This window comes from Rhinoraja longicauda, chromosome 7, assembly GCF_053455715.1.
Source record: "Rhinoraja longicauda isolate Sanriku21f chromosome 7, sRhiLon1.1, whole genome shotgun sequence".
NCBI classification, from domain to species: domain Eukaryota; kingdom Metazoa; phylum Chordata; class Chondrichthyes; order Rajiformes; family Arhynchobatidae; genus Rhinoraja; species Rhinoraja longicauda.
Window position 1 is genome coordinate 16,909,273 of NC_135959.1, and position 26,765 is coordinate 16,936,037.

General features: G+C 42.8%; 1 protein-coding gene across 4 annotated transcripts in view; it reads right to left on the reverse strand.

Moving 5' to 3' along the window:
* The window catches only part of LOC144595108 (anosmin-1-like), a 165,070-nt gene that overhangs the window by 136,798 nt on the left and 1,507 nt on the right, over positions 1–26,765 (reverse strand). For all 4 annotated transcript variants that reach the window (XM_078402174.1, XM_078402173.1, XM_078402175.1 and 1 more), the window contains exon 2: positions 4,107–4,154. In XM_078402174.1, the coding sequence (XP_078258300.1) occupies positions 4,107–4,154 (48 nt within the window). The remainder of the gene's footprint in view (positions 1–4,106; positions 4,155–26,765) is intronic.

A 26,765-nucleotide genomic window follows, 5' to 3' on the forward strand; every position in this document is an offset into this window, starting at 1 on the left:
AATGTTCACAGGGGGAGCTCTGTGATCAAAAGGCTTAGGGAGGAGGACGGCTCGGTAACATCTTTGCAGACAGACATGCTGAGGTCCTGCAGATCCTTTTATAAGGATTTGTACGACATAAAGACCACAGACAGCACCTGTCCTCCATCACGGAAGTCTTGGACGACAGCAAGCGAGAGAGTCTGGATCAACCACTGACCCTGGAGGAGCTGACTGGCTCCATCCGTTCCTTTGACTCGAGTAAAACTCCCGGAAGCGACGGCTTACCGGCAGAGTTGTATTGGGCTCTGTGGGACTGGGTGGGCCCAGACCTGCTGGAAGTGTACAACCACATACTTCTAGCCGGCAGCATGTCAGACTCTATGAGGAAGGGCAGCATCACCCTAATCTACAAGCAGAAGGGAGAGATGAATGATATAAGGAATTGGATACCCATCACATTGTTGAATGTAGATTACAAGATCCTGTCTAAGGCCATCGCCAACCGGGTCAAGTCTGCTCTGGGACAGGTGATCCACCCGGATCAAACCTGTGCTGTACCTGGCAGGAAAATCTCAGACAGCCTGGTGCTGCTGAGAGATACCATTGCCTACGTGCAGGACAGACGGGTGGATGCCTGCCTGGTCAGCTTGGACCAGGAGAAGGCCTTCGACAGGATATCGCACATGTACATGAGGGACGTGCTCTCCAAAATGGGCATTGGGGAGGGAATCAGGAAGTTGATCCAACTGCTCTACACCGATATCTGTAGTGCAGTCCAAATCAATGGGTGGGAATCAGACATCTTCTCCATCATGTCTGGAGTCAGGCAGGGTTGCCCTCTCTCCCCTGTGTTGTTCGTCTGTTATATTGAACCCTTTGCTGAGTCCATCAGGAAGGATGGGAGCATAAGAGGAGTGACATTGCCAGGCAGTGGGGGCACTCAGGTCAAGGCCTCCCTGCACATGGACGATGTCGCCGTCTTCTGCTCGGATCCAGGGTCGGTCCGCAGACTGATTAGCGTCTGCGACCAGTTTGAGTCAGCCATGGGGGCCAGGGTAAACCGCAGGAAGAGTGAGGCCATGCTCTTTGGCAACTGGCCCGACTGATCTTCCATCCCCTCCACCATCAAGCCTGACTTCTTGAAGGTGCTGGGGATCTGGTTCGGGAGGGCTGAGGCGTGAGACAAGAATTGGCTGGAGCGGATAGCCAAGGTGGGGAAGAAGCTGGAGCTGTGGAAGCAGTGCTCCCTCTCTATCACGGGGGAAAATCTAGTCATCAGGTGTGAGGTGCTCTCGGGGCTGCTGTACTTGCCACAAGTGTGGCCCGCCCCTCCCTCCAATGCAATGGGAACACCCGGGCCGTCTTCCACTTCATCTGGGGGTCGGCGATGGACCGGGTGCGACGGGCCACAATGCACAAGTCGGCAGACAACGGGGGTAAAAGCGTGCCCAATGTCGCCCTCATCCTGATGGCCACCTTCGTGTGTGGCTGCATCAGGCGGAGAGTAGAGCCGAGGCAGGTGAGCACCAAGTGTCATTACCTGCTGAGGTTCTACCTGTCCCCAGTGTTGCGAAGGATGGGCCTGGTGCAGATGCCACGCAATGTACCAGTCAGTTGGACATTGCCGCACCATCTGTCGCTCGTGGAAAGGTTCTTCCGGACCAACACCTTTGACCACAAGTCCATCGGGCAGTGGTCAGCACGGAAAGTCCTGCAGGCACTGCAGGGGAATGACTCCATGGATCCTGTGGCATGGTTCCCAGAGCAGACTGCCCAGCTTGTCTGGCAAAATGCCTCATCACCAGAACTCACCAACAAGCAACAAGACCTGGTTTGGCTGGTGGTGAGAGGACCCCTCCCAGTCAGATCCTTCCTGCACCGCCGGAACCTCACTACCAGCGCACGCTGCCCTCGGGACGGCTGCTACGGAGAGGAGATGGTTGCCCACCTCTTCGCAGAGTGTGGATTTGCCAAGAGAGTCTGGAATAGTTTGCAGGGGTCCCTGTCACGATTCATTCCGAGCAGCTCCGTCACAGAGGACTCTGTGATCTACGGACTGTTCCCAGGGACGCATTCAGAGACTGACATTGAGTGCTGCTGGAAGGTCATCAACTCGGTGAAAGACACTCTTTGGTCTGCCCGAACTTTGTTGATCTCCCAGTGGAACGAGCTGTCCGTCGGGGAATGTTGCCGACTGGCCCGCTGCAGACTGCAGGAGTACGTGCTGAGGGACGCACTGAAGCTTGGTGCAGCCAACGCCAAGGCTCTGTGGGGGAGGACCACAGTCTAGGGTCCTGCCGCTGCTGGACATGGGGGGCAGGGTGTGGTGGAGAGAGACGCCCCTCCAAATAAGGGAAGGGATTCTGTATAAATTTGTATAAATTTGGCAATGAATATCTGTATTGAATGTATAACCTCCGGGAATGTCTGATGGAGTTTTGAAAGGAAAATGTTTTGTAAATATTTATTACTGGAATAAAGTATTTTTTGATATTTTTAAAAAATGCACGATGGGGGTCTGAGTTGTCAAAGTGGCTCTTAATCCTTCGCTTGTCGGCTGCTTTGGCACCTCTGATGCCCCTCTTCAGGTTGGACCTGAAACTTTCATTCAGCTTTCCATCATGTGTATGTGTGTGTGTGTGTGTGTGTGTGTGTGTGTGTGTGTGTGTGTGTGTGTGTGTGTGTGTGTTTGTTTGTGTTTGTTTGTGTGTGTGTTTGTGTGTCTGTTTCAGCTTTCTGCCATATTATTTATATATATCTGCCATATTATTCATATATATTTATAGAATATGACAGAAAGTGGAATGAAATAATAAATTCTTCACCAGGACTCAAAGCGAAGAGGTGAGTTATTCAATCACACCTCCAGCAATGGTTGTCACGGATGTGCTGTGCTACACAACTGATAGGAAAACAAAGCTGACAGCTTGTCTTCACTCATTCTTCACAGCTTTGAGTGAAATAATCTTCTGAAGCTGTAGAATGGTGATCTCCCCTTTGTATCTGTTTGAAAGGAACAATCCAGGCCTGCAGTTTCGAGTGTTATTCTGACCTTGGGCATTGCCTGCACATTGTCCCCTCTCACCAGGAGTTTTGAACGCAAGCTGACCAGGAAGATATAGGCTTTGTTACTGTGTGATCTATTGGGGTCAAAGAGTCAGCAAGGATCAGGACAAAAGGTGGTAAACACTTTACTGAGTAAGTACCAGGCACAGAGTCACTGCTGCTGCAGAAATCAATTCCAATCATCTGATTTAAAAAGCACTTTTTTTTTTAACCAATATCTTATACATCCCGAAAATACCACAAAGTATTCTGGTAACATTATTAGTTCAAGAAAACTATCAAAATTCGTAGGTTACAATGTTGTGGAAGCAGATTACACAGGCCAGTAATGTTTCACATTCAATCCCAGTGTATGTGAAGTTAGTTGCTCAGACTGACCAACAATCACCATCTTTAGTTGTGGGTTTTATCCCACGACGTCTCTCACTCGAGCACATAAACCACTGACTTCTGTTAAGAAATGCAGCGGTTTAAATACTGAGTGAGATCAGCAGTATACTTGACTGTCCTTTTCTGCTAGAGTCCGTCAGACTGGTCACCGTCATTACATCGGTACACACACTTAAATGTTTGTCCGGGTGCTGGCTTTAGCCAATTTAGGCTCAGCTGAATGTCTATCTGGTTTGTGTGTTCTGCTCCTTTTAGTTTTTTTTTGTTTTTTTTACTAATTTACACTTTATTTTGTAACTACAACAGTCCAATATTCTGGATCTTTCATGACCGGCATCCAAAACATCTACATAAATTGTTGATCTTAGAGAAACAATTATGAACAGAAATGTCCAGAGTCCATTTGCCAAGGAAGATTCAACATAGTCTGATCAGCACTGCACCATCAGCAGCAGTTCACCTGGACCTCTGCCTCATCTTTCGTCTTCTACGCTTCAATCTGCGCATACGCTTCTTCCGCCACTTGGCTCGCATCTTGTCAGGGACCGCTCACCTCAGACGCCCGCCAACGAAAGGTCCTTTTAGTATTTAGCATTTGGGTGCAGTTTAATCTGGCAAATACTTACACGATACATCCTTTTTGTAATTCTTGTTTCTCATGCACTCACCTTTGAGCATTGCTTGTGATTTTGACACCAATTCAAAGACCCGTTGTTCTGCAAATAAAAATGGAGAATTTGTTAAATCCTGTACAACTTTGTATCTCGAATCAATGACATACCCAGTGTAATTATATTAATGTATGCAAAACAAGAACATTGTTTCAATGATTGACAGTATCCTACACAAAGTACAAGCATTTACTTCAGTACAGTTCTTGCAAAGATTCCTGTAACAGTTCTGCATACTAGTGGCAAGCTGGAGGTACTAGCTAAATGTTCTGCAAATAGCATTGACATTGCAGAGTAATTTTTGTTTTCTCTCGTGTTGCTCTTGCCTCAAGGGTATATCAAAACATTGAACAGGCAGCACCCATAATTTTGCCATTGTAAATTGAGACCTGTGCCCTTCCAATGGCCTTATTACGTGATCCCGGTGAGCGAGACTCCATATCAGGAGCATGGAGGCGAGACTTTACCCTTAATTTTGATGTCATTCAGCAATGATGTATTCCCAGGGAAATTTTTCAACAAGTGTTTGCCTGCAGCTCTCACTGAATCGCACGATCAGCAAAATCCTTGGCTTGCAACCTATCAGCCAGAGCAGCAGGAGGGAGGGGGAGAGCGATATAATTAACCTCGGCAAGCCTACACTTGGCAGGAAGATGTCAAGTCAACCAACGCAGAAAGAACAATTGTGTGAAACGAGGGGAGGAAAAATTGTGTTTATCTAAAAACAGTCCAACAAGACATTCGGTAAGGAGACACAAAAGCCACTCGCCCTGATTACTGCTCGGTGATTCAAGATACTAAGTGTACAAACACTGATATCAGATTAACACACTATTGATCTTGGCTGGGATGACTCCCAGTGTCAAATAGTCTGTTTAAATGTGCCCTGTTTAAACCCGGAAATAAACCTGCACGTTCCAAGCACAAGCACCGTTAGACAGACCACTTTCGGGGCAGGGTAATGAAAATCAAAGGTTTTTTTAAAAGATTACAGAAGGTACATTATGTTTATGTGGTTGTGAAGTGATAAAATGCTTTGAAATATGTAGTGTTTCCATCATTCAAACCTTTTACATAAAAGTTACATCAAATACTTCATTTTGGATTTATAACACAATTAAAATAACAGAAATTTCCCTAATATATCAAATCAGAGGTACAGTGACAGCAAATATTTGGATGTAAAACTAATAAAGGAAAATGTCAATAGTTCTGATGCAACGTGACTCTTTCCACTCTCTGAAAGACATACTATAGATTATTTTAATAATACCAAATCTTAAAAGATATAAAACTAGCTAATAGTTTCTTAATAAATAATTCTGCCAGCTTTGAGATACATCTTTTTTCCAGAGGTTCTTGAGTCATTGAGTCATAGTCATACAGCGTGGAAACAGGCCCTTCGGTCCAACATTCCCCACACTGACCAACTAATCCCAGCCACACTAGTCCCACTTTACTTCGATTTATATTTTGTTTCAGTGCAAAGATTCATCATCTCAGTGAGGAAGCATTATTTATGTGCTGGAATAAATTCTGACCACTATTTCAAGATATGCAAATATCCAGAGAAAATTATACAATATAATAAATGTCTAACTAAACCAAATTACAAACTTGCATTAATTACTCACATTTCCTTTGCTGAAACATAGGTTTGTGCATTTTGATACCAATCACATCAAATCCAGAAAGCAGTCATGAAAGATCGGAAAATATAAGAAACAAACAAATGTGCAAGGATAGACAATAGACAATAGGTGCAGGAGTAGGCCATTCGGCCCTTCGAGCCAGCACCACCATTCAATGTGATCATGGCTGATCATTTTCAATCAGTACCCCGTTCCTGACTTCTCCCCATACCCCCTGACTCCGCTATCCTTAAGAGCTTTATCAAGCTTTTACGACACTATATACAGATAAGTTTTTTCTTCCAAACCAAATATTATATAAACCCTTGTCCAACAAGCAGGTGACTTTTGTTCCTGCTGATGGAACAACAGAATGTCTGTAAACTGAAATTCATTGGGTTTCTTGTCAGAATTAATAATTTCAAGGATGCTACATTTGCATAAATAAAACGAATCTACATTTGCATACATAAATCTAAAAAGGTGATTTCATGAATTGGTACTTTTTTGTACTTAAATCAAACTGATATGTTATGCCAAGAGCTGCATCATGGAGCACAATTAGGGCTGCCACATTATAGCACCAGGGGCCTGGATTCAATTTTGACTTCCGGTGTTATCTGTGCAGCGAATTCATGTTCTCCATATGACTGCTTGAGTTTCCCACAGGTGCAGCAGTTTTTCCTCACATCCCTAAAACAAGCAGTTTGGTAGGTTAATTGGCCTCTCTACATTATTCTGAGTGTGTAGATAAGAGGGAAGATCATGGGGGAAACTAGTGGGAATGTGAGGAGAATAAAATGCGCCAGAATAGGTCAAGAGTAATAATTGATGCTTAATGGTCGATATGGGCCAAAGGGCCTATACTCATGGTGTATTTATTTATGATTCTATTCCTTCCACAACTCCGAAGCATGCCAGTTGGATTGACCACTATAAATTATCCCGTAAAGTTATGGGGTAACAGAAGAATTAGGCTGGAGTTAATGTGTATGTGGAAGAGAATACTTTACATGGGGGGAAATGGGATGGATGGACTGAGAACTGGCAAAATTTCATGTTGTAATAATAAATATATGAATCATTTTGGATAAATAGAGAGATGACTCAAAAGACCAGCTTTGTAATTTTGGTTCTACTGGACTAACAACCAACAGTTGACAAAATGTATTAAAACACCATAAGTTGCCAGTTCAGTCAGTGACAGCTGGCAATGTAAAGTGTTTGACTGACAAACTACGATGCATAGAGTATTAACTGACTATGATTGTTAGACGGAATAGTGACATAGGAGGAATATATGATTTCTGACAATATTCTATGCTGACCAGCTAGTACAGTGCTGAGGATATAATGCATGTTTTGAACTATTTGAATTTTTGTTTAGGTATTTAAATGATCCCACTTTTTCATTTCATGTTTCAGACCAACACCAAAGACTTCACGGGAACCTAAGACTTTACAGTAGTAATAAAAGGAGGGCGAGCATTTCTTCCAGAGCCTTGGATAACATTACTCCTTCAATGAATTAAAACAATCATTAATTAAGTAACGGGCCACTTACATAATTGGGGTTTGTGGAACATACTTACTGCGCGCTACAAAACAACAGTTTGCATTTTACAGCTTTTTTTTAATGTGGTTAAATGTCCCAAGCAGCTTCATGGGGGAAGCAATAAACAGACTTTGACACTGGGCCACACAAAACTCCAGGCAAATGGGTAGGTTTAAGGAAGCATCTTAAAGCAAAACAGAGGTGTACTTGACATGAGGGCACAGTAGACAACAACAGATGCTGGCATTGCAAAGTGAAGTATTTTGAGATTCTTACCATGAAACAAAAGCAAATATTATTGATTTTTATTGCAATTTATTTTGGAAAACTTGCTTCAACAGGTGCTCATTTATTGGAAGTTTGGTAGATAACTACACAGAAGTCATTAGCTAAAAAGACAAATGTTCAAAGCATACTTGAATGCATTCCAGTAAAAGATCACACACATCCCACGACCGGTTAATTCCGAGAGCAATGTGTGGCCTCCATTTAGCTCTGACCATTAATAGATGTTTAGTTAAATACCCTACCATGCAATATGACATTTGTGGCTAATTACCTTGAAACAGACAACTCTATAAACAAAATGACATTTCCTTAAACTCAGGTTGGAGAAATGTACCCTAATATCTCAAGATTTACAAAGTATTAAGTCAAAAATGTTTGGAACTGTTCTCTTGATGAGTACTATTGCATTCAATGAATTCACGACTAGCCAAACCATTTATAAATGTCTGTAAATTTGCTGCTCTCTCGTTGTTACAGGAAAGTACAGCAGTGTGAAATAATCGAATGTTCACATACATAAAGATAGTCACAAAGTGCTGGAGTAATTCAACAGGTCAGACAGCATCTCGGGAGAAAAAAGATACGTGATGTTTCGGTTCGGGACCCTTCTTACATACTTTAGTTCATATTTTATTACTCTGCCACTCTTTATTCGTTTCTATAAGTTATACAAACAAAACAGTTCTAGCTAGATCAATACTCAGCAAAATATTAATAATCTCATTTTAATTTTCTCGATTTATTACCTCATTTTTTTTTTTTTTTTAATTATTCCTCTCCCCTCCCACTTTTACTGGGAACCTGTTCTGGACATCTTCTAACATGTATGTCACACAGGAGGTCAGCTGGTGAGGCTGGCTATGGAGAGTATCACTACTGAGCATAATCTTGTCCTCACTCAAAATCACACACAGTCTTAGGAGGGATCTCTGGATGGGAACAAGAGGAGTGAGAAACTTGCCTAGCCTCGGGGCACTGAAGTCAATGTGACATCCAGCAAGAGTCACATAACTGAGAAGGGTATTATGCACACACTTGTGCTGTTTGTAGCTTTGTAACATTAGATCATTAGAGCTGCTACACTTCGTGGATCCAAAATGTGAAAAGTATGTATTTCAGTTGACTAAATCCGTAAAATTCTTATGAATATTATTGTTGATCCAATTAACACTTGATATCTTGATTATGTTAAGAAATAAGCAATTAAAAACGGAATTGTGTTTAATCGAAACGCTTTTAAAATTCGGTTAGCATTACAAATCAAAATTTGCGCTTTAAGAGCCAGGATGAAATTGCTTAAGGACTCAGCAATTCTCAAAAGTGACACTTTTTATTGGCCAAACTGATATATGCCAAGTGTAACATTTCCTAAGGATTCTTCAAAGTGCTTGGCATAAAAATAAACTCCTCTACAAAAGTGATTGAGTCAGAATTATAATTCCATAAAATTAGTGGTAATGTGAAATTAGTGGTAAAATTAGTGGTAAAATTCTAATTTTATTTTAAACGATGGATCGGCCAAATTTAAAGAATAATTTTAAAAACTACTTCAATACACATACAGCTCTCAATTAGAACATCCTTCAGCAAACAAACTACTTCTTTATCTGATCATGTGTATTTGGTAAACACTATGGAGTGAACAGAGAACAAAAGGACATTTGGAGTAGATGTTCTCATCAAACTAATATTTGTCATGTTGAAAAGAAAAGGTGCTTTGAATAGAAATGAGTCTCCATTAACACCACCACAACAGTGGGAAGCACTAGAGATAGCATTAAGTATTTTATGACTCAGCTCCTGTTCAACCTTAGTCATGTCAATGACTCAAACTTCCATTCTTTTTGGGAAGTAAAGAATTTTATATGTGCGGCTGTCTAGACAATAGTGCACTTCTGAATAGATTCAACAGATCTTTAATTAATGTATAGACTTGTGAATATAATTCCACAAGGTCTTGCCGTGTCCAAGTCCAGTGGATATCATGCCAAGTCTCGTCTATAGCGTTTTAAACTGCTTAAACATTGCCAACCTCCTATGTACTGAGAGAAAATCAAATCAAATTCTAGACACAAAAGCTTTTGGTGCCGTTTTCTTGAACAAAACATTTTTTTATTTCAACATAATATCTTTGGTATTAAGTATACAAGACTTTAAATAGAAACTAAGAATATTTACATTCTTGTACAAATACTCAATGGATGTTGATGTATGGTTTCCTTACAAATGATTTGTTTTATCCTTTTTGTTTTAACTATTACTGCATCAATAAGATAATGTTAACCATGCTATAGAGTTGTGTATTTTTTCCAAATAGATTTTTGAGCATTGTTACCACAATTAATACTTCTGTAATGTGAGTAGATTGTGAAAACTGCATTAGCAATACAATGCAGGCGATAGATGATTCTCTGCAGAATCCTATTTAAAAAACCTGAAAGAGACTGGGTAACTTCTACTTTTCACCTCCTGAGACTGCGTTCAAATCCAACCCAGTGTCTTTTCTTTCTGATTAATCCTAAGGGTACCAAATTAAATTAGCTTTAAAGTTCTCATTTTATTCCATATGGATATTGTTCTGAGACCCCTCTCCCTACAATACTAGTGGCCAATGTGCAGTCTATGGAACCAAGCTGAATGAACAAAGCCAAATGGACCTACCTTAGCCAACCTCAGGGGCACACTACCAAAGTACTACCAGCCTGTATCCTGGCTGACCAGGGGCCAGAACACCCTTGACCACTACTACACATCCATTAAAAAAAATGCATATTGCCACATTTCGGGAAATCTGATTACCTAGTTGTGCTTCTACTCCTTGCCTATAAACAAAAACTGAAGCAAGAAGACCCGGTACTGAAAGTTATTCAATGCTGGTCTGCATACACGGATGACATGCTACACGACTGCTTCAAGTCAGTGAACTGGTCCATATTCAGGGATTCTGCAGCCAACCTGAATGAGTACACCGCTGCCACGACTGTCTTCATCAACGAGCACGTAGAGGAGCGCGTGCCGAAGAAGACAATCCGAGTGTTCCCCAACCAGAAACCATGAATGAACCCTGAGGTACATTCCCAGGTGAAAGCCTGGACCGCTGTACACAAGTCAAATGATCACAAGTGGTACACGAAAGCTCAGTATGATCTTCACAAATCCATCAAGAATGCCAAAAGACAATACCGGGATGAGTCCCAGTATAATAATTCGGACACCCGCAGACTGTGGCAAGGTCTGGATACTATAACTGGCTACAAACGGTCAGGCAACATCGCCTGTGATTTAGTGTTGTGTAATGATCCTGATCTGATAAGGGGACTAGAGGTAAAAGAGCCATTAGGAGGCAGTGATCACAACATGATAAGTTTTACTCTGCAAATGGGAAGGCAGAAGGGAAAATCGGAAGTGTCGGTATTACAGTATAGCAAAGGGGATTACAGAGGCATGAGGCAGGAGCTGGCCAAAATTGATTGGAAGGAGGCCCTAGCAGGGAAGACGGTAGAACAGCAATGGCAGGTATTCCTGGGAATAATGCAGAGGTTGCAGGATCAATTTATTCCAAAGAGGTGGAAAGACTCTAAGGGGAGTAAGAGACACCTGTGGCTGACAAGGGAAGTCAGGGACAGCATAAAAATTAAGGAGAGGAAGTATAACATAGCAAAGAAGAGTGGGAAGACAGAGGATTGGGACTCTTTTAAAGAGCAACAAAAGTTAACTAAAAAGGCAATATGGGGAGAAAAGATGAGGTACGAGGGTAAACTAGCCAATAATATAAAGGAGGATAGCAAAAGTTTTTTTAGGTACGTGAAGAGGAAAAAAATAGTCAAGGCAAATGTGGGTCCCTTGAAGACAGAAGCAGGGGAATTTATTATGGGGAACAAAGAAATGGCAGACGAGTTAAACCGTTACTTTGGATCTGTCTTCACTGAGGAAGATACACACAATCTCCCAAATGTTCTAGGGGCCGGAGAACCTAGGGTGATGGAGGAACTGAAGGAAATCCACATTAGGCAGGAAATGGTTTTGGGTAGACTGATGGGACTGAAGGCTGATAAATCCCCAGGGCCTGATGGTCTGCATCCCAGAGTACTTAAGGAGGTGGCTCTAGAAATAGTGGAAGCATTGGAGATCATTTTTCAATGTTCTATAGATTCAGGATCAGTTCCTGTGGATTGGAGGATAGCAAATGTTATCCCACTTTTTAAGAAAGGAGGGAGAGAGAAAACGGGTAATTATAGACCAGTTAGTCTGACATCAGTGGTGGGGAAGATGCTGGAGTCAATTATAAAAGACGAAATTGCTGAGCATTTGGATAGCAGTAACGGGATCATTCCGAGTCAGCATGGATTTACGAAGGGGAAATCATGCTTGACAAATCTACTGGAATTTTTTGAGGATGTAACCAGGAAAATTGATAAGGGAGAGTCAGTGGATGTGGTGTACCTCGACTTTCAGAAAGCCTTCGACAAGGTCCCACATAGGAGATTAGTGGGCAAAATTAGGGCACATGGTATTGGGGGTAGGGTACTGACATGGATAGAAAATTGGTTGACAGACAGAAAGCAAAGAGTGGGGATAAATGGGTCCCTTTCGGAATGGCAGGCAGTGACCAGTGGGGTACCGCAAGGTTCGGTGCTGGGACCCCAGCTATTTACGATATACATTAATGACTTAGACGAAGGGATTAAAAGTACCATTAGCAAATTTGCAGATGATACTAAGCTGTGGGGTAGTGTGAATTGTGAGGAAGATGCAATAAGGCTGCAGGGTGACTTGGACAGGTTGTGTGAGTGGGCGGATACACGGCAGATGCAGTTTAATGTAGATAAGTGTGAGGTTATTCACTTTGGAAGTAAGAATAGAAAGGCAGATTATTATCTGAATGGTGTCAAGTTAGGAGGAGGGGGAGTTCAACGAGATCTGGGTGTCCTAGTGCATCAGTCAATGAAAGGAAGCATGCAGGTACAGCAGGCAGTGAAGAAAGCCAATGGAATGTTGGCCTTCGTAACAAGAGGAGTTGAGTATAGGAGCAAAGAGGTCCTTCTACAGTTGTACCGGGCCCTGGTGAGACCGCACCTGGAGTACTGTGTGGAGTTTTGGTCTCCAAATTTGAGGAAGGATATTCTTGCTATGGAGGGCGTGCAGCGTAGGTTCACTAGGTTAATTCCTGGAATGGCGGGACTGTCGTATGTTGAAAGGCTGGAGCGATTGGGCTTGTATACACTGGAATTTAGAAGGATGAGGGGGGATCTTATTGAAACATATAAGATAATTAGGGGATTGGACACATTAGAGGCAGGAAACATGTTCCCAATGTTGGGGGAGTCCAGAACAAGGGGCCACAGTTTAAGAATAAGGGGTAGGCCATTTAGAACGGAGATGAGGAAGAACTTTTTCAGTCAGAGAGTGGTGAAGGTGTGGAATTCTCTGCCTCAGAAGGCAGTGGAGGCCAGTTCGTTGGATGCTTTCAAGAGAGAGCTGGATAGAGCTCTTAAGGATAGCGGAGTGAGGGGGTATGGGGAGAAGGCAGGAACGGGGTACTGATTGAGAGTGATCAGCCATGATCGCATTGAATGGCGGTGCTGGCTCGAAGGGCTGAATGGCCTACTCCTGCACCTATTGTCTATTGTCTATTGTCTATTGTAGCCCTACCTGCATTCTACACTTGTTTCGAGCGGAAGCCCATCCATCTCATCAGACTCAAGTTTGCCTCTTCCCAGGGGTCACTGTTACAGAAGTTAAATCAGCCTTACTGAGGGTGAACGCACGGAAAGCAACCAGCCTGGACAGAGTCCCTGGCTGCGTCCTCAGGAACTATGCGGACCAACTAGCGGAGGTGTTCATGGACATTTTAACTTCTGTTCTGAGGTACTCACTTCTTCAAGAAGACCACTATCATGCCGGTGCCAAAGAAAAACAAAATCTCATGCGTACATGACAATCGTGCAGTGACCTTGACATCCACCATCATGAAGTGCTTTAAAAGGATGGTTATGGAATGTATTAGAAACATAGAAAAATAGGTCCAGTCTACCAAGCTACCTTGACACACTGCAGTTTGCCTACCGCCATAGCAGGTCCATGGCTGATGCCATTTCCCTGGGCCTACACTCATTCCTGGAATACCCCTGGATAAGACCTATGTCAGACTTCTGTTCATAGACTATATAGACTACTGCTCTCTACAACATTATCCCATCCAAGCTCATGAAACTTGGAGTCACCACTTACCTCTGCAACTGGATCCTCGACTTCCTGCCCAACAGACCAGAAACAGTGAAGATTGGTAACTAATCATCCTCGATGATAATCCTCAACACTCATGGGCCCAAAGATGTGTTCTCAGCCCCCTCTTAACTCCTTATACACGCACGACTGTGCAGCCATGTACAAACTCAATTTACTAATTCGCAGATAACACCAGCGTAGTGGGCCAGATATCAAATAAGGATGAGACGGAGTACAGGAAGGAGATTGAGAATCTCGTAACCTGGTGCCAAGACAACAACCTTTCCCTCAATGTCAACAAGGCAAAGGAGATTGTGAGCGACACCAGGAAGGGAAGCGGTGCACATACCCTTGTATACATTAACGGCTTGAAGTTCATAGGAGTAAATGTCATCAGCAACTTGTCCTTGGCCAGCCATATCAAAGCAATGGTCAAGAATGCACACCAATGCCTCTACTTTCTTAGAAGGCTTATGATGTTCGGCCTGTCCCTAACAACTCTTACCAACTTCTGCAGATGCGCAGTAGAAAGCATTTTATCGGGATGCATCACAGCATCGTTTGGGAACAGCTCCAACCAAGATCACAAGAAATTGCAGTGAATCGTGGATGCAGCCCAGACCATCCTGCAAACCAACTTCTTTTTCATTGCCTCCATCTACATTTCACGCTGCCTTGGCAAGGGCGCCAGCATAATCAAGGACGAATCTCACCCTGGACACTCCCTCCACTCCTATCCCATCAGGCACGAAATACAGAAGTGTGAAAACGCGCACCTCCAGATACAGGAACTGTTTTTTTCCAAGCTGTTATCAGGCACCTGAACCATCCGATCACCAACTAGAGAGCGGTCCAGATCTACCATCCACCCCATTGGAGACCCTCTGACTATCTTTAATCAGACTTTTCCTTGCACAAAACATTTATCCTGTATCTGTACACTGAGGACGGCTTGATTATAATCATGTATAGTCTTCCCGCTGACTGGATAGCATACAATCAAAAAGCCTTTAACTGTATAGCAGTACACTGAAATTGCACTTAATGACACTGTAATGACATTGTAATCTTCCTTGCCCTAATTAAGTACCTTCCCCCAAAATTCAGACCAGTCCTTATTCAAAACAATCTTAAAACTTAAGGAGTTTTGCTCACTATCTCCACATTCTTCTTCCACCGCAACACAAGTCACCTGGCTATGCCGGTTTCCCAATACAAGGTCCAGTATGGTCCCTCGAGTAAACCCTTTATCCCTTATCTTTGCACGCTGGGCAGCTTGATGTTGTTCATGTATAGTCTTCTCCTTGACAGGAAAGAATGCAAACAAAAGCTTTTCACTGTATCCTGGTACAGTGATAATGATAAACCAAATAAATTAATTAGACAACGTTTCTTCCCAAAATCTTGGGACAGATGATGACAAGGATGGAAATGATTTACTGTGCCTACAGACTTTCCCTGATATATGAAGGTAGACACAAAATGCTGGAGTAACTCAGCAGGTCAGGCAGCATCTCTGGAGAGAAGGAATGGATGACGTTTCGGTGTGAGACCCTTCTTCAGACATGAATGTTGTGTTGAAAGTTTTGTTTTAATTTTGGAGGCATCTCATCATAATTACAACAGCGAAAAAGTCTGAAGTATGCTCTGACAACTGAAAAAAGTCACATCATAATTAACAAAGTTAACAAATTGTCTTTGTTTAAATAAGATGCAAGGTGAACATAAGGATTTTTTAAATTGAAGTTAAATAATTATTGAAAGTAACAATGTCACAATTGTTACTGTGATATGAAATTGCTTTTCATATCTGTTGTTCATTGCATTTCAATTTTTAAAAGTATTTACATTTGCATTAGGTAACTAGTGACTAGTCAACACGGAAGTGATAAGAACACAGTTTGAGTGCACTGCAGAGCACAAACCTCACCTCTGCATACTCGGTTTCTCATCAGGATCTCATTTACTGCTGAAAGGCGCAATATATTTGTGCAGCTGACTACAAGTTAGCCAGTTGGTTTCCTGCTGCTTTCAGAAGGGAGGAATGAGGCACTCTGGACTCCCAGCTTTCCCATAGGAGTAGGAATGCAACAGAAGGCATCACCTTCCCTCCTGAAGATAAGAAACATAACACATACTTGATGTGACGAGGGATAACGACAACGAGCTGCTATTTCAGAGGGGAAAAAAAGTGTTGCATATTTAGCTAAAAACAGAAATCCAATCTGCTGTGCCATCTGACAGGCTTACACATTCCACTTTACGCATGTACAGATGCTCATCAAGACAGCTCACGAAATGTAAAGCAACTGCACACAACAGGGAAAACACAAGGTTTACATTTCTATGCATCATCAATTGAAGAGTCAAGACTTAAGATTAAAACAATAAGAGGTAAAATAGATCTTCCAATAAAAAAGCTTTTCACTGTACCAAGGTACACATGACAATAATAATAAACTAAACTATAAGCAGCAGGGGAGTGCACCAGCTCATAAACTACACCCAGCCATTCCATCAGGTGCCTTCTGCCCCGTATGTGGTGAAGTTTGTGATTCACATACTGGTCTCATTAGTCGGCGCAGAATCCACAGACTCAGGGCAGAAACAAGTCTTCCTCAATCACAAAAAACTGCCGATGAAGTGCAAGGCAACACAGTGGTGCAGCGGGTAGTGCTGTTGCCTCAAAACTTCAGTGGTTTGAGCCTGACTTCAGACATAGAAAATAGGTGCAGGAGTAGGCCATTCGGCCCTTCGAGCCAGCACCGCCATTCAATATGATCCTGACTGATCATCCAAAATCAGTACTCCGTTCCTGCTTTTTCAACATATCCCTTGATTCCATTGGCCCTAAGAGCTAAATCTTACTCTCTCTTGAAAACATCCAATGAATTGGCCTCCACTGTCTTCTGTGGCAGAGAATTCCACAGATCCACAACTCTCTGGGTGAAAAAGATTTTCCTCATCTCAGTCCTAAATGGCCTACCCCTTGTTCTTAAACTGTGACCCTTGGTTCTGGACTCCCAATAGACAATAGGTGCAGGAGTAGGCCATTCGGCCCTTCGAGCCAGCACCACCATTCAATGTGATCATGGCTGATCATTCTCAATCAGTACCGCGTTCCTGCCTTCTCCCCATACCCCCTGACTCCGCTATCCTTAAGAGCTCTATCTAGCTCTCTCTTGAATGCATTCAGAGAATTGGCCTCCACTGCCTTCTGAGGCAGAGAATTCCACAGATTTACAACCCCTAACATCAGAAACATTTTTCCTGCATCGAGCCTGTCCAATCCCTTAGGGATTTTATATGTTTCTATAAGGCACTGTCTGTGTGAAGTTTGTATGTTCTATGGCCAGGTCTGTTTCCCTTGGATGCTCCTGCTTTCTCCTAGAAATATACTGGTGGGTTTGTGGATTGTAATGAATTGCTCCCTTGTAGGAGGGCCAGGAGATTCAAAAACTAATAGGAAATTAAACAGGGAATGGGCAGGTAAAAGAGAACAGAGTGCAGGGAGATAACTAGAGGAATTGAACTGATATGTGTGCTCTGAGCCGGCATAATGGGCAGAATAGCCTCTTTCAGGGAAAATATGAGAAAAATGGAAAGAAAGGAAGAATCAATGTATTCTGAAATAATTTCAAATAGACATGGAAGAGTATGAACGTATGTAGAGAATTAGGAAGACATCAGCAAGGATGTGGTGAGCTGTTTCTGTACAGTAAAACTCTATGATTATGTGGAAACATGTAGCAACAAGGAACTGCAGATGCTGGTTTACAAAAAAAGACACAAAACACTGGAGTAACTCAGCAGGTCAGGCCACAACTCTGGAGTTACTCCAGCACTTTGTGACTTTCTATGATTTTGTGACTCTATCAGAGACCCATTCTCCGAGATGCTACCAAAGCTAAAAAGAGCAACAACAAAGAAAAGAGTGAATCAAGATCTGAAATATACGTGGTGCGATTTTTTGACTTTAAACACCAATAGATTATCTGAAGAAAAAGAAGGGTTGAAAACTCTCAACATTCATTTCTTGAGAAGAATAGTCACTGGAAAATTATGTGAAGGGCCTTGATTTCAACACAATGAGATTGTCAAGATGTGAAGATTGTGCAGGACTGTATGTAAAAAATGGCAAGGGCTAATAGAATCTAAGAAGCAATTTAGTACAGCTAACCAACAATCTTCTGATTACCTTGTTAAGCCATTGTTTTGTGAGCTGTCAGTTCCATTTTTCTCTTGTTTGCAATTAATTTTCCAATATTAATTAATTGACATTAATACCCTTGGCACTCCAATGTTAGAGAAAGAGCTATATAAATGACCTAATCACAACTAATTTAATTAGTAGTAATCTCATTTAAGTAGCCATTTATCAATCACCAGACATGTCTTTCTTTTTATGTCCTTATGTACTTTCATGTTTATATGACATTCATTCACAAATTAGGTCCCATGCTATTGTATGAAATAACTTCTCTGATATGATTCATTCTTGCTGCTTTTACTGTGATGAGGCATTTGCTATAATAAAATGTGAAGAGCCTTGAAGTACTTACATTAAGCCACCAGAACTACTATTTAAAGTGCAGCAGTGTGAGTACAACAGTTTGCACGGCAGCTTCCAGCCCCAAGCATTGCTGACAGTTTTCTGGTTCAACTTCTGTGCCACTTTTAAACAAAAAAGGGCTTCATAGCAGAGTTCTGAATTATTCATAAATCAGGGATGCGCCGAACATTTCATGAAGGAACAGTAAATCATTATTCAAGGTCTCTTAAAGAGCGCCAGTAATTAGGGAGCGTTACACCACAAACATTTTCGCACAAAAATAGGAAGAGGGATTGCCACAAATACCACGCTACCATTGATGACTTCCTACTGAAAGGACACACACAAATCTAAGGACCGCAATCTCTAATTGCTGTTTTCTTCCAACTTTGTTTAGCACAATAAATTACCAGCCCCATGCCCAAAGTTGTATTGTCAGATGCAGGATCTGGAACAGGGCAAGATCTCTCCCATAGAAACAGCATTCAAATCACGCAACTAGAAGCTAAAACAGTGGCAGAAAATTCAAAATATGCCCTGGTTCTGGCATATTTTGCATATATAGAGAGAGGTCACATATCTATTTGGCATATATAGAGAGAGGTCACATTTTAAAACGGAGAAATATGAAGGGAGACTATGAACAAAGCAGAAGGGAAGGATGTGTGTGTGTGTGTGTGTGTGTGTGTGTGTGTGTGTGTGTGTGTGTGTGTGTGTGTGTGTGTGTGTGTGTGTGTGTGTGTGTGTGTGTGTGTGTGTGTGTGTGTGTGTGTGTGTGTGTGTGTGTGTGTGTGTGTGTGTGTGTGTGTGTGTGTGTGTGTGTGTATGTGTGTGTATGTCTTTGCGTGTCCGTGTCCAAATGAGGAAAGTGTTCTTTCCTGTTGCAACAGATATAATTATAAAGGGAGAAATCTCTGTGTAAGTAATTAAACAAGTCTATTGCCCATTTGGTGTGCATTAAAAATCAATCCTTATTTTCCAATAAAATAATTAATTTACATGCCTATTTCTTGCAGTCATAATCAGCATTCCACACAATGACCAAAATCTCAAGTGGAGCCCAGAATGTTGGAGGTCAGCAAAAGAAAACAGTATGAGTTGAGGGGTATGTTCTATTTATTACAAATCACACATTGGGGAATTAGGAGATATTTCAATTCAAGTTTTATTTATCCCATCTTGTAAATTAACAGCTATTCCTTGAAGGATCTGTGCTTGGGGAATTACAGATTCATTTCTCAAAATGAGGGTGAATAGGTTCAATGACAATTCAGGGCGATTGGTAACCTTAAGATATCTAATTTAAAATGTCACTTACAACCTAAGGACTTTTACAACCTACCGCAACAAGAGGGCAATAGGTCATCACACGTGTGATATTGGCTTTCGTTTGATGAATGATAAAGACCATATAATTCACTTAAAGATAAATTCTATTGTTCAAATAATTTGTCAAAAACAAATCAATACCATTTTCCAGAAGAAAGTATCATTCATTCATTCATTCAGAGCCAATGTCCAAGTTATTACAAAACCATTGCTTTCTTGAAAATTAATTTAAAAATATGACTTTATTCTTTTTATTATATATTCCATTTACACAAACAATGCAATTCATGACAAAGCATTTCACTGTATATCAAAACAAGCTGTTCATTTTATATCTTTGACAGATTGGAGTCTGTTCCATACATACGTTATACCTTTATTACCGACACTAAACAATGCTCCAATTCAAATAATAATGCATTGGTTCACTACAACATGTGTTCAATTGTGATAGTCATACAGCAGGAAAACAGGTCCTTTGGCCCAATCTGTCCATGCCACTCAAGATGCTTCGCATTTTACCTATATCCCCACTTCCTCGGGCATCTCAGTGTGTGTGTGTGTGTGTGTGTGTGTGTGTGTGTGTGTATGTGTGTGTGTGTGTGTGTGTGTGTGTGTGTGTGTGTGTGTGTGTGTGTGTGTGTGTGTGTGCGTGCGTGCGTGCATGCGTGTGTGTGTGTAATAGAGATATATACCCTGTGTAGGAAGGATGCCGGTTTACATCGAAGATAGACACAAAATGCTGGAGTAACTCAGAGGGACAGGCAGCATCTCTGGAAAAAAAGAATGGGTGACATTTCAGGATGAGAACGTTCTTCAAACTATCCTCTTGTGAAAATATTGCCCCTCACATTCCTATTGATCCTTACTCCCCTCACCTTAAACCCGTGGCCACTAGTTCTTGAATCCTGATACTGTTTTTGATACAGAGAAAAGTGAGGTGTTGCATTTTGGGAAATTTAATATGGGCAGGACCTACACAGTGAATGGTAGGCCTCTGGGAAGTATTGTAGAGCAGAGGGATCTAGGAGTGCAGGTGCGTGGTTCCTTGAAGGTGGAATCGCAGGTAGATAGGGTGGTCAAAAAGGCGTTTGGCACATTGGCCTTCATCAGTTAGAGCATTGAGTATAGAAGTTGGGAGGTCATGTTGCAGTTCTATGAAATGTCGGTGAGGCTGCATTTAGAGTATTATGTTCAGTTCTGGGCACCATGTTATAGGAAAGATGTCAAGCTGGAAAGGGTACAGAGAAGATTTACAAGGTTGTTGCCAGGGCTAGAGGGTCTGAGCTATCGGGAGAGGTTAAGTAGGCTGGGGTTCTATTCCTTGGAACACAGGAGGATGAGAGGTAATCTTATTGACGTGTATAAAATCATGAGAGGAATCGATCGGATAGATGCACAGAGTCTCTTGCCTAGAGTAGTGAACAGAGGATCAGAGGACATAGGTTTAAGGTGAAGGGGAAAAAATTTAATAGGAATCTGAGGGGTAACTTTTTTATACAAAGGGTGGTGGGTGTATGGAACAAGCTGCCAGAAGAGGAAGTTGAGGCAGGGAATATCCCAACATTTAAGAAACAGTTAGACAGGTACAGGGATAGGACAGGTTAGGAGAGATATGGACCAAACACGGGCAGGTGGGACTAGTGTAGCTGGGACATGTAGCCGGTGTGGGCAAGTTGGGCCGAAGGGCCTGTTTCCATACTGTTACATTCTATGACTCTATGACTTCTCAACCATGGGAAAAGGGCTGCGTTCATTCATCCCATTTATGCCCCTTGTGATTTTATACACCTCTAGAAGATCACCCTAATGTGGCCATTCAGAGTTTGGAGGAAGAAATATGATAAATGATCAATTTATTGCTATGCATTATCCACGTGACAGATTTCTCTGTCTTCCTGCAGTTACAATAGAATAATGTTTGTATCATTGAGGCATGCAGCACATAAACCCTCTTTAGCTTACTGAGAGGCCAATGACCATCAAATAAACCGATTTACACTATTCTTGCATCAATCCATTTTACTTTTCCCACATTCCTATCGTATTCTTCCAAACTGCGTCAGTGAATATCCATTTATCTCAATCAAACGGCATACCCTTAAGATACGGGACAAAACTCCTATAGCACCTGGAGGAGGTCCATGTGGTCACAGGGAGACTTGCAAGCTCCAGAAAGACAGTGCTGGAGTTCAGGATCAAACCCAGATCACCGGAGGTGTGACACTACAGCTCTGTACTACTCCGATGACCTGGAGTTATGCTTCTGGTAAGGCAAAAAGGCAAGATGATCAAATAGTTGATGGATCCTATTCCCTTTCAAATTAGAAATCTATCTACAGTATTTGAACAGAAAAGGTCCTAGACTTGACCTAAGAGGCATTAATGGTTGAATCTGGGATACTGATACGTGTTCTGCACCTGGCCTCTATCCAGCTGGGAACAAAGGAGTTGCTCTTCAACATGGATCCCAAAGTACTTTGTGGCCAATTAAGCACTTCTGAAGTGTAGTTACTTTTGTAAAGCAAGAAACACTGGAGGCTAATTGTTCCGAGTGGAAAGTATTGAGATAATGACTGGTGGACATTGAATGATCATGTTTTACAGACAAGTAATAGCCAGATCATCATCCAAAGCAGCCATAGGGAAAGACTTTGAAACAGAATCATAGAATAATACAGGAAAAGAGAGATGCCCATTCATTCTGAACAATGTGTGGGAAGGAACTGACGATACTGGTTTACACCAAAGATAGGCACAAAATACTGGAGTAACTAAGCGGGACCGGCAGCATCTCAGGACAGAAGGAATGAGTGAAGTTTTGGGTCGAGACTCTTCTTCAGACTGAGGTCAGGTCAGCCTTCTGTGCCAATGAATTCCATAAATTCACACCCTCTGACTAAAGAAATTCCTCCTCATCTTTCTAAAGGTGTGCCTTTTTATTCTGTGGCTTTGGCATTGTGTCCTAGAGTCCAATATCTCCCACTCCCACATCCTCTTCACACCCATTCTATCTAGGCCTTTCAGTATTTGATAAGTTTCAATGAGGTCCCCCTTCATTCTTCTATACTCCAGCAAGTACAGGCTCAGTGCCATCAAAATTTAATCATATGTTAACCCACTTTCTTCGGTTCTTTCTGATCGGAGTTCTGTAAGGCCCTTTCTCACTGCTCCCCATCTATGTTCTCAATCGACTCCCAGGTCACTGCCTACGGTTTCTTGCTCTTTCCAAATACTTGTCTTCGCAACCATCTTGTCCCATGTAGCTTCTAGTTTCATTTCCAGGCTTCCCATTTTAAGCACAGCCAGGATCTAAAGTACCAACACTCCATCCATTGCTTCTTCCAACAGTTTCCCCTCTGTGCTCTATGCTCTGTACTCTCTGCCATCCATCAGTACCATCTGGCCCTTTCTCAGTCGCTCCTGCTGCTCCTGGCCTTGCTCTCCCAAATGTGCCATGGACCTCTCCTCTCCAAAATCTCAATTCCATCTTGACCCCATTTGGCCTGTTCCTTCCCACCCTCATCTGGGTCACCTCAAATACACCTCACCTCACCTCACACCACCTAAATAGTTTTCAATTCTTTGGCCCCCACTGCCTCATAATTACCATGCCCAGTGTCGTTATGCCTCCATTCCCTATCAGAAAGGCCTCAGAGCTCCCCATTTCTTTCTTAAACCTTTTTCGATTTCCCCGCCACCCCTTCATCTACCTTTCCCAGTTATCTCTACCCCATCGGGCCTGAGCTCCACCTGATATTCATTCAAGCCGGCACAGTATATCAGTGTGGGAGAATGGTTTTTTCGACTGGTAAGTTTACGCAAGAAACCTGTGGTATTGACCCGTATTGTTTATTCAGGTGAAGGGTTTCGCCCACAGTTGAAATGACACGACTCGTGAACATCTCTCTGCTTCGCGTCCGTTCAAAATTACACGTCTGTCGCTCTTTCTTTAGAAAATAAATGAAAACTAGCAGAAGATCAGGCAAGGGGTGGGAATTGCGAATTGGTGGGCGGGGAATTGAGGAACGTGATGGTAGGTGCGGAGAAGAGGCGGTGATACAAGCACTACACCAGGTCGGAGGGAATCGGTTTACCAGTGAACCTTGAGCGCTGAGCCCAACGGCTGCATTCAATCAGCTGAATGCGTTCGCCAGTTGTTGCGCTAACACTTGGTGGTCTAGCGGATAATCTTCTGATCACGGTGAGCAGGTTAATGTCCGCGCTGGACCTTAAATAGCCACAGTTCAATCTAGGATCATTGATCTAAAGGTTCTTGAACTGAAATATCCGACCCCCCCCCTTCCGAAGGTTGCTTGAAACCAGGACCACTGTGCGAGTTGCCCCGGCCACGTTTAACTTGGTTGGAGGGCGCCTGCCAACATTTATGCAGATGAAAACATAAATTGCTGGAGGAACTCAGCGAGTCAGAGTGAACGATTCCGACACAATCGAGAACCAGAGGACAAAAGTTTAAGGTGAAGGGGGAAAGGTTTAATAGGAATCTGGGGGTAACTTGTTCCACACAGAAGGTGGTGGGAGTATGGGACGAGCTGCCCAAGGAGGTAGTTGAGGCAGATTCCATCTCAACGTTTAAGAAACATTGAGACATGTATATGGATAGGGTAGGTTTAGAAGGATATGTGCCAAACCTGGCAGGTGGAACTAGTGTCGATGGGACATGTTGGTCGGTGTGGGCAAGTTGGGCCGAATTTCCACGATGAATGACTCTATGAAACGTCACCGGTCCATTCCCTCCCCAGATGCTGCCTGACCCGCTGAGCCTCCCAGCAATTTGTGTGTGGCTGAAGATTCCAGTATCTGCAGTCTCCTGCGTTGTCGTTTGTGCAGATTCGTGAACTTAGTCTTTGTTAGTTAGACAGGATCTGTTAGCACGCGATCAATCATTTTGCCCATAGTGCTTAGAAACATAGAAAATAGGTGCAGGAGTAGGCATTTCGGCCCTTCGAGCCAGCACCACCATTCAATATGATCGTGGCTGATCATCCAAAATCAGTACCCCGTTCCTCCTATCTCCCCATATCCCTTGATTCCGTTAGCCCAAAGAGATATATCTAACTCTATCTTGGATAACAGATAATTGTCCAGTTCAAAAACAATCACACAAGTCTCCCAGTAAGTCTCTTTGATCCATCTACTGCAAAGCTTGGGGTAGTCTATATGTGAAAAAGCTACATGGAACGCACTCCAATGACATCTCCTCTTGTCAGTCCTTCTTCTAGCTCGCCATACCACTGAAAGCTGCCCAGTCATTTGGTGTTCACTCCCATCCAGGCTGGAGTGACTGCCCTTCGAACTTCTGTGCGTATTTCTTCTCTCTCCACTCTCCTTGGTCTGCCTGATTTTAGGTTAGTACTTGATCAAGAGAGAACGAGTAAAGTGCCAAATATTTCACTTCTTCCTCTTTTGTATGTGTACCGACTGTAGGAGCCAATTTCTCGCCCCACTCGGCACCGACGACATGAACTGCTGACATTTGACGCCAGCAAGCAAGCAGCACAACAATTCTCACGAAGGGGCTTCGACCTGAAACATTGACTCTGTTTCTATTTCCACCGATGCTATCTGACCTGCAGACTGTTTTCAATATTTTCTGCTTTCATTACAAAGGTTTAACAAATTACGATACTTTCAAAGGAGAGGAACAATGCACAGAAATAAAAGCTGTGGTCAGGTTGAGCCAAACGCTGAAGATAGTCACAAAATGCTGGAGTAACTCAGCAGGTCAGCCAGCATCTCTGGAGAAAAGAAATAGGTGACGTTTCGTGTCGAGACACTTCTTCAAACTAAACCCATTCAAGGATATGGGGATATGTCCACAAGTCATAGCACCAGATTAAGCCCATTCGGCCCATCGAGTTTACTCCGTCATTCAATGGTTGCTAATCTATCTTCCCCTCTCAACTCCATTCTCCTGCCTTCTTCCCATAACCTACCTCTCTCTCTCTCTCTCTCTCTCTCTTTCTATATATATACATCTCTCTCTCTCTCGTAATGCAGTGGTTCTTCGTTTCAAAGGCAAGGGCATGAGTTAATCAGTCTGAAGAAGGGTCTCGACCCGAAACGTCACCCATTCCTTCTTTCCAAAGATGCTGCCTGGCCCGCTGAGTTACTCCAGCATATTTTGTCCACCTTCCAGTTAATTACCACGCAGCTTGCCAGGAAACTAGCAAGACGTTGCCCGCGACGAGAAGTCTCTTCGGCCCATCCTCCTCTGTGTAACTGTACACGGAGAAGCATGTGCCGTTGCAATTTTCCGCATTCCGCGGAAAATCATTTTGGAGCTGTAATGCAAAGCATGCTTGCTTTATCGCGACCGAGTGAATCATGTTGAGGTCCCACGGGGCACCACACACTGCTGTAGATTTTCGGCGCCCGTTTCATTAGTCCTAGATTTCTGTGCATAGATTTTACATGACGTGTGTGCGCTGGGACAGGGGAGGATTTACAGTGGTGATTTTTACCGGCGGGGGTTTGAATTTACGGTTGTGACTCGCCCAATAGTGGCAGCGTAAATGGAAGTATTTCTGGGAATTCCCCTTCAACGAAACGTAGAGATTTTCATTGAACATGTGTTGTTAAAATAAATGTTACTGTTTGCTAATTTCTTGCCAGGGTCCAGGTTTGGCTCCGTTTTCGTTACTCTTTTTTTTTGCTGCTTTTTACAACTAAACTTCTGCGTTAAAAGTTTAGGAATCACAAACCGGAACGTAAAGAAAATAGTTCTTACGTTTTTGTATTGTAGCTTGAGAGATATCATTATCTGAAATGGTCACTTTTAGGCCAATATTATTTTCCTAGTTATAAAGGTTCACTGACCTGAAATATCCACCCCCCCCCCCCCCTCCCCCTCCTCCTCCTCCTCCTCCTCCTCCTCCTCCTCCTTCTTCTATGTGTGCAGGTGCTGCCTGACACGCTCAGTGATTCTCTGCAGGTTTTTTTGGTTTTGTTTCTATTTCTATAGTAGGCTTGCGCGAGATACAGGTAGCAGAATGTCGACCAACTACTCGGGGTTAAAAGCGCCGACCCCGATGGCTTCAGGTCATTTAGAG